Source organism: Lepus europaeus, chromosome 7 (assembly GCF_033115175.1).
Source record: "Lepus europaeus isolate LE1 chromosome 7, mLepTim1.pri, whole genome shotgun sequence".
NCBI lineage: Eukaryota > Metazoa > Chordata > Mammalia > Lagomorpha > Leporidae > Lepus > Lepus europaeus.
This window is the reverse complement of record NC_084833.1, coordinates 61,101,814-61,114,578: the sequence shown is the minus strand read 5'-3', so window position 1 is coordinate 61,114,578 and position 12,765 is coordinate 61,101,814. Positions and strand designations below refer to the sequence as shown.

The 12,765-nt window shown below is 47.7% G+C and overlaps 1 protein-coding gene across 5 annotated transcripts in view; it reads left to right on the top strand.

The window, feature by feature from the left end:
• STIM1 (stromal interaction molecule 1) overlaps positions 1-12,765 on the top strand; it is a 225,412-nt gene that overhangs the window by 209,860 nt on the left and 2,787 nt on the right. For 2 of the 5 annotated variants that reach the window (XM_062196608.1, XM_062196606.1), the window contains 5 exons: positions 3,441-3,608; positions 4,079-4,179; positions 4,442-4,677; positions 5,866-5,958; positions 8,851-8,917. In XM_062196608.1, the coding sequence (XP_062052592.1) occupies positions 3,441-3,608; positions 4,079-4,179; positions 4,442-4,677; positions 5,866-5,958; positions 8,851-8,917 (665 nt within the window). Of the gene's footprint in view, positions 1-2,824; positions 2,957-3,440; positions 3,609-4,078; positions 4,180-4,441; positions 4,678-5,865; positions 5,959-8,850; positions 8,918-12,765 lie in introns of those variants that run through there. The other 3 variants (XM_062196609.1, XM_062196607.1, XM_062196610.1) reach the window with 2 other exon arrangements.

Here is a 12,765-nt window from a genome sequence, read left to right as displayed (position 1 = left end):
TTACAAATCTTTTAAATTTCCGGGGTAATAAATTTCCAGATGCTTACATTAGTGTCTATAGTCAGTCTACTGAGAACTGTGCAGTTCATGTCTGAGAGAAAGAGAGTGAGAAAGGTAAATAATGTCTTTTTTAAAAAAATATTTTATTTATTTATTTGAAACATAGAGTTAGAGGGAGTTAGAGGGAGAGACAGAGAGAAAGGTCTTCCACCCGCTGGTTCACTCGCCAAATGGCCACAATGGCTGGGGCTGTGCCAATCCGAAGCCAGGAGCCAGGAGCTTCTTCCAGGTCTCCCATGCAGGAGCAGAGGCCCAAGCATCTGGGCCATGTTCCACTGCTTTCCCAGGCCATAGCAGAGAGCTGGACTGGAAGAGGAGCAGTTGGGACTAGAACCGGTGCCCATATGGAATCCCAGTGCCGTAGGCAGAGAATTAAGCTACCTCAGCAACGGCCCCAATAATGTCTTCATATTGTTATGAAGGTACTTTTGACTTCTCAGTTGCCCTGAAAGCTCTTGAAGACAGCTGGGAGTCCCGAGATCACATTTAGAAAACTGCAGACCTCGTCCTAATTGCTTCCACGGCTCCCTGATGTCTTTGAAAACACAATTACCACAGTTTATTCAGCTTTTTCCAGAAGTTGTATTGGATCAGAATTGTTCTGCTTGGCTGGCACCATGGCTCACTAGGCTAATCCTCTGCCTGTGGCGCCAGCACCCCAGGTTCTAGTCCCGGTTGGGGCGCCAGATTCTGTCCCGGCTGCTCCTCTTCCAGTCCAGCTTTCTGCTGTGGCCCGAGAGGACAGTGGAGGATGGCCCAAGTGCTTGGGCCCCTGCGCCCGCATGGGAGACCAGGAGGAAGCACCTGACTCCTGGCTTCGGATCGGTGCAGTGTGCCGGCCGTGGCGGCCATTGGAGGGTGAACCAATGGAAGGAAGACTTCTCTCTCTGTCTCTCTCTCTCTCACTGTGTAACTCTGCCTGTCAAAAAAAAAAAAAAAAAATTGTTCTGCTAAGGCCTGCTGCATCCTACTGGGATTTTAAAATGTAACACTCAGTGGTTATTTACTTTGGCTGCAGGTAAGAGTGACTGGGAGAGCCTTTAGAGACCTTTACATGCTCACACCAATACCCAAGATCAGTGATATCAGAATCTGTGGATGAGGGTCCAGATATCAGTATTTTTAAGATTCCCATGTGATTCTAGTATAAGACAAGGTTAAGAACCATAGTGGCTATAGAATAAAAGAATAGGACCAGTGAACTCTGACTTGTCCTTCTGTTGGGCCTGTTTATCAGGCATTTGTTACTTAAATGTGTTAAGATGTGTTTGTCTTTGTCCCTTTGCTTCCCATTTAACCCACTCCCTATTTTGTAATGATTTCTCTCATTCAATAGTTTTTTTTTTTTTAAAGATTTATTTTTGTTTATTTGAAAGAGTTAGAGAGAGAGGTAGAAACAGAGAGAGAGGTCTTCCACCTGCTGGTTCATTCCCCAGATGGCCGCAACCGTCGGAGCTACACCGATCCAAAGCCAGGAGCCAGGAGCCTCCTCTGGGTCTCCCCCATGGGTGCAGGGGCCCAAAGACTTGGGCCATCTTCTACTGCTATCCCAGGCTGTAGCAGAGAGCTGGATTGGAAAAGGAGCAGCTGGGACTAGAACCAGCGCCCATATGGGATGCCAGCACTACAGGCCAGGCTTTAACTTGCTGCGCCACAGGACTGGCCTCTCATTCAATAGTTTTTGAGCCTGGTAAGAAAGACCCTTTGTGTGCCTCCCTGATTACCACATTTCCCTTCATTTACTCTTTTGCATCCATTCTGCCCTTCTTACTCTATCTCATTCCTTTAATTTTTAATGTAGAACTTGATCATAAATTTTTAAGCTTGCTGTATAAGTTTCTCAGGTATTTGCTCTTCATTTGAAATCTGCAAAACCAGTAGTGAGCCATTTTATAATTCCTTTTTCAAAGAGACATAACCAAGTGAGCATTGGTGCTCTTATTGGCTTTCAAAGGAATAAAGGTGTTTCAGCCCTTAGCTAAGGCCCTCCTGGTCTATCTTAGGCTATGGAGAAGACCTCAGGCTTGCCAGGGGATACTTGCCTCAGTGACTGAAGTAAGGAATAATCTGACTGCTCTCAATCCCTGTTCCCTGCAGTGATGAACTGGGGACCACTTACACTGGTAGCCTGCATGAGAGAACAAGGAAACAAGTGTATGTAACATTTGTATATGTTTAGTTCTTTCATACTTGAATGTTCTGTTACTATTTGCCTCATTGTGTATTTCTCTCAGACTCGGGGAGATTTCTGCTTGTACACCAATCTTTCATGTCACTGGCTGTTGGCAATGCTGTTGCTAGGTGTTAGCATGTCCATTTTCTTCCCACCTGTTGTGGAGGATATTTTTCGAAGCCTGCCTGTCCTGCTTGCTCAGAGAATCACAGACACAGTCTGTTGACTAGAGAAAACTTTGGAGAATAATCAAGCCAATGACCATCCGGAGTAGGAATCATTTTTGAGGTGTCTGTGACATAAGCCCTTTATATACTTCCCATGACAGAGAGCTCACTCTCTCCTGAGATCCCTTCACTGATAGTTAGGATTCTTTTAAAAAATATTTATTTATTTATTTTAAAGGCAGAGAGAGAGAGAGAGAGAGAGAGAGAGAGAGAGAGAGAGAGAGATCTTCCATCTGCTGGTTCACTCCCCAAATGACTGCAATGCCTAGGGCTAGGTCAGGCCGAGGAGCCTGGAACTCCATCCAGGTTTCCAACATAGGTACAGGGGCCCAAGTACTTGAACCATCTTCCACTTCTTTCCCAGGCACGTTGGCAAGGAGTTGGATCAGAAGTGGAGCAGCCAGGACTTGAATGGTACCCCTGTTGGATGCCATATGTTGCGGGCAGAAGCTTAACCCTCTGTGTCACAATGCCGGTCCCCAATGGTTTGGATTAGTATGAGAGAAAGTCTTCACAGTGAGTCAAGATAAGCTCTAGGAAGCACAGGGTCACACAGCAAGTTGAGTGACAGAACCAGATTTCCAGATTCTCAACTGAATACTTTTTTGCTACATTGTGATTTCTTGAGGTCCAAGCAGAGACCCTGACTCAGTAAAGTGGTGCTGACCTGTTCCTGAAGAAATGAGGGAAGATTGCTAAGTCTGGTTGCACATGACCAGGAGAATCAGCTGATGTGATGGAACAGTGCTCTAGATTGAGAGCAAAAAAGCCTCAATTTGAGTTATGGTTGACTGACTGTATGACCTTGAGTAGGTTATATTCCTCCTCTGAGCTTGCTTCCATGTATATAAAGTAGGGAGCCATTTTGCTCCTGGAGTGGTTGTAAAGCAGATAATAACCCCCAGTTCGGAAGCATCACACAGAGATGTTAGAGAGGGTCTTTGTAGCAGTAAATGAACTCACACTCTCTTTGTGCACAGGTTCGGGAGGCCTTGAGGAAAGCAGAGAAAGAGCTGGAATCACATAGCTCGTGGTATGCTCCAGAGGCCCTTCAGAAGTGGCTGCAGCTGACACATGAGGTGGAGGTGCAGTACTACAACATCAAGAAGCAAAATGCTGAGAAGCAGCTACTGGTGGCCAAGGAGGGGGTGAGACCAGCCCTCCTGTGGCCTTCCTTCTGCCCTCCTTCCATCCTCATTACCCCCTTCCTCCCCGTGCCCTTCTACTTCTCTGTCTCTCCTCATCCCCTCTGTTGGGCAAAGAGATATCCCTGTGGTCGGTTCCATTCCTTTTTCTAATGTATGGCTTCCGATAATGTCTTCAAGTTTCTGACGAAGCAAATGGAGGCAGTCACAGAAAAGCTGTGTCCTTCCAGGCTGCCATGAGCAGAGGGCCCCCTGGGCTGGGGGACATCGGGGAGCCCCCTTTTCTTCTCTCGTTCCCTCTATTCTGTTCCCCTCCCCTTCTCCTTGACTTTCTTTTGTCTTTCCTTCTTTTCTTCCTTTTCTGTGTGCAGCCCAAGCTTTGCTAGGAGGAGACAACCCAGCCACAGGAAGGCACTTTTCATTTTCCCACCCTCTAATTCCTGCTCTCTTAAGCTGGGGCCTCATTTTTGCAGGCTGAGAAGATAAAAAAGAAGAGAAACACACTCTTTGGCACCTTTCATGTGGCCCACAGCTCTTCCCTGGATGATGTAGATCACAAAATCCTAACAGCTAAGTAAGTGGCACCAGTTATCCACTCTGGCAATGTCCATCCCCTCGAGTTTGCCTCCAGCTCCCATTCCATTTCCTCACTACAGGAGGGACAGTTGTAATCTCCTGCCCTGGCCCTGGTCCATCCCCTCCTCGCTATTAAGTCTTTGCGTTTACAATATTTTTATTCACACATATCCCTCTTCTCGTGCCTCTGGGAAGAAGCCTCATTTTTGTTGGTGCTCACACCCAGTATGTGCATTGGGTTCTCTTTCATCTGTCTTCAGGCAAGCACTGAGCGAGGTGACAGCAGCACTGAGGGAGAGGCTGCACCGCTGGCAACAGATTGAGATCCTCTGTGGCTTCCAGATTGTCAACAACCCTGGCATCCACTCACTGGTGGCTGCCCTCAACATAGACCCCAGCTGGATGGGCAGTACACGCCCCAACCCTGCCCATTTCATCATGACAGACGACGTGGATGACATGGATGAGGAGATTGTGTCACCATTGTCCATGCAGTGTAGGTGACCTCTTTGGTGGGGATGAGGGAAGCGGTGTTTGGTGAATGAGCTGAGAAGTCCGTGGGCCCTGCTGTGCTTAAGCTGTGTATGGGGCAGCAGATACCCAGGAAGACAGCTCAGCTCATGACCTAGGCTAATAAGGTACAGCTTGTGCCAGGGTATGTCTTTATAGTTGTGCTTTTGATGGTTTTTCCTTGCTCTAGGCTCTGTCTGCCCTTCTGGGTCTATTGTATAAGTGTATCTCCCTTCATCCTTTGTTTTTCTTTTTTCACTACCCCTCCTCCCTTTAAAAACAGTCTCTTTTAGTGATTCACAATGTAAAAAATGGCATTCATTTTAACTGTTTATTGCATTTGTTTATTTTCATTTTATGTTCCTTGTTTTTAATTGTTAAAGTAGATGACTTGAATGATCTCTGTCTCTGCCTTTTATGTAAGGCCCCAGAAAGCATAGGCCCTTAAGGTGACATAGCCCTAAACCTTCCAAGCTGGAAGGGCATCTTGCCCAGGAGCGCTGTCCTGCACAAGCGTGACTGGCTTTCCCCATGATCCCCAGGACATCCCTACCCCCCACCCTCTGTCCTGGGGTCTTCCCTCTCCCTTCTGTCCCATGCAAGTGATGACAGTTGAGTAAGGCAGAGCTAGAGCTGAAAGGAACAGCACTCTGGCAATTCTTTAGTGAATGAAAGAGTTTTTCCCTTTCTGGCCCACAGTTGAATTTTTCTTTGGATCACAGCTATTTGACATAAACAGAATAGGCTTTACTGTGAAGCTGTTGTCTTGGGCCTTCCCCTGCCTGCCCCCACCCTGGCCCCGTGCAGAGAGGAAGCAGAAAGCTGGGGCTGAGTCAGGGGCTCACTTTCAGAAAATTAGCCTGGGTTCCCACTCCATAATTTGTGAATTTCTTCAATGAAACTTTGCTCCTGGCCAAGCCTCTTTGTTTCCCTGCTATGACATTTTTGTCAGGACTTTAGTCAAAGGCCCTCCAAGGTCTAGATGATTGCCAAGCAGCACTTGATCCTGACCTATTGATGTAATGGCTCTTTGGTCTCCAGGTTGGGAGGGACCTTCATTAGCTCTGAACTACCCACGCCTTACCCCAGCCTTTGCCTTATCCCATTGATGGGGAGGCTGAAGCCCCCTGTAAATCAGATTCTCTTCTCCTTTTGGCCTGGCTGTTGACCCTAGATGCTGCCTGGCTGATGGGGCGTAGGTTCAGTGACCGCTCTCTCTGCTCTACATCCGCCGGCTCGGATGATCAGTCCCTCTGGAAATACCCGGGTTTGAGGAGCCCCTCTGGGGCTTTTGTTTTTCCAACTTTTGGGACTAAACCAATACTCCTACCCCATGGGCACCTCCTCCTGCCTGCCTCACATCCCTGCCTGCATCCTCTATCCCCTCAGCACTGTCCCCACTAACTGCAGGGAGGGGTTCGGGGGTGAGAAGAATCAGCCTGTTCAGCTGAGGGCTGGAGAGAAAACATTCATGGTGATGGAAAGCCTGGGTTCTCCCTGCATCCTGGCTGCACAGATGTCCTGGTGGCTCTTCTTCCCCCTGGGATAGAAAGAAGGAAGGAAAGACCGTCCTTCTTTCTCCTTTTCATGCTTCTTCCTTTCCTCCTTGTCTCACCCTTCTTACTCCTTCCCCTTCCAATTCCAGGTTTCCTCTTTCTCAAGTTTCCCTTTCATACCTTTAAAGCCACCAGCCATAGGAGCCCTGCCTCTCCAACTCTCCATCACTACTGGGCTGTGCTCTCTCCCTGGTGGCCCTTCCAAGGTTTCTGCCAGCTTTGTAACCTTACCCTTTCTCTCATCTTTAGAGAGAAAGCAGAGTGACTCATCAGGGTAGGAGAGTAAAGGTCTGCCTTCACTTTTCAGTAGGAGCTGTCAGTGAGCCCAAAGGAGATACTCTGGCACATTTTTTTAAAAAGATTTATTTATTTATTTGAAAGACAGAGCTACAGAGAGGCAGAAGCAGAGAGAGACACTCCCTAAATGGCCACAATGGCAAGAGCTTCAACATTCCGAAGTCAGGAGCCAGGAGATTCTTCCCGGTCACCCACATGGGTGCAGGGGCCCAAGGACTTGGGCCATCTTCCACTGCTTTCCCAGACCATAGCAGAGAGCTGGATTAAAAGTGGAGCAGCCGGGTGGCAGCTTTACCTGCTACACCACAGTGCCAACCCTCTGGTATATTCCTTTTTTTTTTTTTTTTGACAGGCAGTTAGAGAGCCTGGCGTACTGCAGCCGGTGCTGTGGCTGGTGCGCTCGCCGATCTGAAGCCAGGAGCCAGGTGCTTCTCCTGGTCTCCCATGCAGATGCAGGGCCCAAGCATTTGGGCCATCCTCCACTGCACTCCCTGGCCACAGCAGAGAGCTGGCCTGGAAGAGGGGCAACCGGGACAGAATCCGGAGCCCCGACTGGGACTAGAACCCGGTGTGCCGGCGCCGCAAGGCGGAGGATTAGCCAAGTGAGCCAAAGCGCCGGCCCTCTGGCATATTCTTAAGTTCCCTAGTGCCCCTTCTCTGGGCATGATGACCATCACCAAAAGCTAGATTGCAGTGTTTTACATGTTTATTCAAGGAAATTTGATAAATACTAGCCTAAAAAGCCATCCATAGTCCTGCCATATTTGAGCACCCATTCCTTCAGTCTTTTGTCTATGAAAATTTTTTTTGTGGTTAAGATAATGATAACTACTGTCATCTGTGGGTGCCATGACCTGTTTTAGGTACTTTACAAACATTATTTCAGAGTCTCAGAACAACCTGCAGGATTTTATAAGTTAAGAATTAAAATAGAGAGTAAATTTCTCAAGGTCACAGGTAGAAGTGGAAAAACCTTCCTTCCTTCCTTCCTTCCTTCCTTCCTCCCTCCCTCCCTCTCTCTCTTTCTTCTTTCTTTTTAAAATATTTATTTATTTATTTGAAAGAGTTAGACAGAGAGACAAGGAGAGGCAGAGAGAGAGGTCTTCCATCCACTGGTTCACTCCCCAATTGGCTGCAATGGCTGGAGCTGAGCCGATCCAAAGCTAGGAGCTTCTTCCACGTCCATCTTCTACTGCTTTCCCAGGCCATAGCAGAGAGCTGGATTGGAAGTGGACTAGCCGGGCCGCAAACCGGCCACCCAAATGAGATGCTGGCACTGCAGGCGGTGGCTTTACGTGCTACGTCACAGTGCCGGTCCTGAAAGACCTTATTTCAAACTCCAGTATTTTTGTTTCAAAGCTTAAGGCTAAGACAAATAACTTTATATGCTTATTTCCCTCCTGAGAATATTAATAAGCATTTTTCCATGATCTTAAAATATCCGTTTGACCATCACTTTTAATGTATCTATAGGGGAGCTGGTGTCGTGGGGTAGCTGGTAAAGCCACCACCTGTGGTGCTGGCATCCCATATGGGTGCCAGTTCGAGTCCCAGTTACTCCACTTCCAATCCAGCTCTCTGCTATGGTCTGGGAAAGCAGTAGAAGATGGCCCAAGTCCTTGGGCCCCTGCATCCTCCTGGGAGACCCGGAAGAATCTCCTGGCTCTTGGTTTCAGATCGGCGCAGCTCCGGCTGTTGCGGCCAACTGGGGAGTAAACCATCGGATGGAAGACTTTTCTCTCTCTGCCTCTCCTTCTCTATCTGTGTAACTCTGTCTTAATCTTTAAAAAAAATAGTATATCTATAGGTGTAGCCCCTCAGGAACAGGATGTATTTTCATTTTCCCATTGTTTCACCTTTATAGTTACTTTCATAGAATTATTAATAATGATGTCATGAACACACTTATAAGTCCTTGACTAGGTTATCAATTAATTTCCTGAGGTGAGCTTTCTGAAAAGGCTGGTTCTTAGTGCTCTCCCGGACCTTGCTCCAAGCCCCTATCCCGCCCTGCCTGTGTCCTCCTCCTACTAACTGCCTTGCCACCTCCCTTTATAGTGACCTTGCCCATATGTCTCCTTCCATTGGAGTGCCACTAAAACTGAGCCAGGCACCTCCTCTTTAATTTCCCTTCCTTTCAGGACCCCTGGTGGGAGGTTCTGGGAAGAGATGCCCCGTTCTTCAGACTGGGCATGACAGAAAGGCCCAGAGTAGTCTCCGGCAGGCATTGTTCCGTGGGCTCCTGCCTGCCTGCAGGTCCAAAGTGGGTTGGTTCTTTCTTACACTTTTCTCTACTCTCCTTGCAGCCCCCAGCCTGCAGAGCAGTGTCCGGCAGCGCCTGACGGAGTCACAGCATGGCCTGGGATCTCAGAGGTTGGTAGAGGGCGAGGCTGGCCACTTCTTGACAAGCCGGGTATCTCTGCGGCGAATGCGCAGCCTCTCATCTGGACAGTCTTTCAGTTCTGAAGGCCACGGGACCAGTCCTCCATCTGCCTCTGCTTCTTCCTGCTCCTCTTCCACCACCACCACCACCACCACCACCACCACCACCACCAACACCACCACCATCACCACCGTCCATGTCCACCCTGTTTATTACCATCACAGCACTTCCTATTTCCTCCAGATGGAGCCCTACCCCGACCCAACCCCTTCTGACAGCACCGCTGTGATGCCTGGGCATTCAGAGAGCTTGGGGTATCAGCTGTCTCTCTTCTCTTTCTTCCTTCCCTTTCTGCTGCTTTTACCTTGGCCCCTGCTTGCCGGCTGCTGCTTGGTCAACTCTGGGGTTGTGGGGAGGGTTGTGCAGTGCGTAATTTTCTCCTTGTCCTGTCCTTTCCAACTCTGGGACCCCTTTTTAAGGTCAGCCTAATCCTCACATGTTTTTCGCCTTCTCTGTTTGGGTTTTGCTGACTCTAAAAACGAATAGCACCCTTCTTCGCCCATGATCCTATAGCACTTTTGCCTAAACTGTGCACTTTGACGCTAGTTATCTGAGTAGGGCCCCCACTTGCTTTACTCCTTCAAGACCCATTTATTGATATCTACTCTGTGTCAAGCTCTGCTGGGCATGGAGATTCATAGATGATAAGCTATGATCCCAGCCATCAAGGACTACAGTCTGGTCTGGGAGAGGTATATAGTAATGGAACAATCTGATAAGTGCTATGGGGGTGTTAAAGAAGGAGTGACTAACATTGTGTGACTGGGTGGAATGCTTCACAATGATAACATACCACATGCAGGGCAAGGTGAAAGAGTATTCTAGGCAGAGGAAATATTATGTACAGAGGCATGAGGTTGCAAGATAATATGAAATACTTTTGGTTAGAACATTGGATATATGCGGGTGGGAAGTTCTGAGATGCAGATGAAGCGGAAAACAATGAAGGGCTCTGAAAGGCTAAGGGCTATGGCCTTTATGAGAGAACTGCAAATGAGCTTTTAAAAGAAAATGAATCGGCTACATTTGCATTTTAGAGACAACGTAATAGGGGCCTGTATGCAGAAAGGAAGGGAAAGGCTACAGGAAATTAAAAGTCATGCAGTAGAGCAGTAGGGGAGGTACTGCGGTCTTGGGAGGGAAAGGAGATGATTAATTTGGTAACTTACTGTGGGCAGAAGGAAAGAGAAGGATCTTATATGATAGGTAGGTTTCCAGCTTGAGTAACTGAATAAATGTATCCTTTATTGAATTAGAGAACAGGGCGTAGGTTTGGAGGTTTTAGACAAGAAAGTTTATAGGTAGAATAAATATTAAAATGCTCATTTTCAGAGTATAAAGGGTTTTTTTAAATGATTTATTTTAATTATTTGAAAGGCAGTTACAGAGAGAGAGAAAAAGAGAGAGAAGTCTTCCATTCCATTCTCTGGTTCACTCCCCAAATGGCTGCAACAGCTGGAGGTGGGCAGGTTCAAAGCCAGGAGCCAGGAGCTTCTTCCAGGTCTCCCATGTGGTTGCAGGGGGCCCAAGGACTTGGGCCATCCTTTGCTGCTTTCCCAGGAGCATTAGCAGGGAGCTGGATCTGAAGTGGAGCAGCAGGGACTCGAACTGGCACCCATATGAGATGCTGGTGCTGCAGGTAGCTGCTTAACCCAATACTCCACAATGGCGGCCCCCTGAGTAGAAAGTTAAGGTTATGAAGGGTTAAATAATTTTACCCAAGGGCCCTCAGCTAATTAGTAGAATGCAGACTGGAACTTGGCTTTCCAGTCTAATACACTATGTTGGATATTTTTGTCCTTCTACACAGTCTCAATAAGTAAACTGGAAAAGAATTGGTGAAAAGCTATTAAAGGGCTGTCTGCCTAGTTTAGCAGCTGTAGAAATTTTCTCTGTAGATACCTTAGGATAGGCCAGGGTCAGAGATAGTAGCCTTGACCTTGCCTAAAACAAGCTTAAGGGCTCCTCAGAAAGTCCTTCCTCTTAGGAAAGGCCTATCATCTTTGAAGTTGTGACCCCTGCCCACTCCTGGCCTTTGGGCTGCAGCCTGCTTACTATGTTGTTTTCTTTTGGTTGTTTCACTGTGAGTACCCATATCTGTAGCTCTGCCCCTTGAACCTCTGGATAGTTATCCTTGAGGGCTGTTCCTTTCTGTTCCACAAAGGGACTGCCCTTATTAGGATTGTTACTCAGCAGAGCTGTTCACCTTCATTATCATCCTCATTTTCATCCAAAAACCTAGAATGGGAAACTGCTCTCTCCAGTACAGATGGAGAGGGCTGAATTGGGCTGTGGAAACTAGGGGATGCTGTGAATCTCATGCTCTGAACACTAAGTTGAGGGCAATGGGGAGGAAGGGTGGGGAGGTATCTGCATCCACCTGGTCCATTCACTACTTAATTTTCTTTTGTACCATGCATCAGAGGATCATCTCTAAAGGCAAACAGGCTCTCTAGTAAGGTTAGTAGATTGGGATGGGAGTCCAAGGCAGCCTAGCCTTTGGGGAGGCACACTCCTGGATTCAATGGTCTCAAACGTTTAGGGAGGGAAAGTGAGCCTGCCTCGGTGGGCATTTTCCCTCTAGTATCTCTCCAGGCTTCTCCTCAGTTCTCACCTTGTGTTGGCAATGTCAGCTTTTAGTTGATTAGAGAAGTATAGAAGGATGAGAATCAAGACCAAATGGGGCTGTGACTCAGGAGAAGTGAGACTGGGAGGGCCCCAATCTCTTGACCTTGCTTCCTTGATGTTAGAAAGGTAGGCTTCTAGGTTCCTTACCACCTCAGCTAAAAGAGCTCCCTGTTCTCAGTGTGGTTGCTCCCCTGAACTTCCTGACAGCTTACTCAGTGGCTTATATGTATGTGGAGAAGGCAGGATATGGAGAGGATCGTCTTGGGGCTTAGCGAAAAAGAGCACATTTATATAGAAGCATGGACAGGATCAGACATAAGCCAAATTTGAGACCGAGCATTCTTTGACAGTAGAGTACCTGACTGAGACAGTGTTTGTAGCATGGAAGCCGGAGCTGGAATTGTTCTCCGATGTCTCCCAAGTCTAGGAAGGTCCCAGCTCATGGCATAACTGCTGAGTCAGATGACTTAGACTGAGAATGCAACCTGCAGTAGCTATGAGACAATCTCCTGCTTTTGCTTGTTTCAGGGGCTTGGCTGCCCTCCCTAACTTCTGACTCTCAGCCTCCTTCTTTCCAAGTCCTGTGGTGCTCTCCTCTCCTGCTCATGACTCTTCCCCTTTGACTTCTTGACTCAGATGTGTAAACATTTCACTTAACCTCTCCCCTGCCTCTGCTGTGGGTTCAGGATTGGAAGGGGACCCTCATGTCTACCCTTTGCAGAGGCAGGAACACTGGCATTCAGAATTGGTTCATGGTCTTCCTAGGAATAGCCAGCCCTTTAAAGGGTCTCCAGTTTTGGACTAGCCTTTGTGTGTGCATGTCCAGTGTGCAGTGGCATGTCCCCATAACTCAGCCTTGCAAAGAAGCCTCTGGTGACTGGCCCCCATATGGGCCTTCCAGCTTGGCTGGCCTTGTCATTTTCATTCCCAAAATACTTTCTACATTTCCAACTCCTTTACCTACATATTTGATCCTAAACAGTCCTGTGAAAATAATCGAGTTGGTATAATTTTCGTTAGGCCAAAATGGAGAACCAGCAAGGTTAGATTTGTCCAAAATTACACAGAAGAGTCCAGTGCTCTTTTGAACTACTGCTCCTCAGAGGCCAACATCCTGTCTCATTACACCTGCCTCCATTCTCTCTGTCAG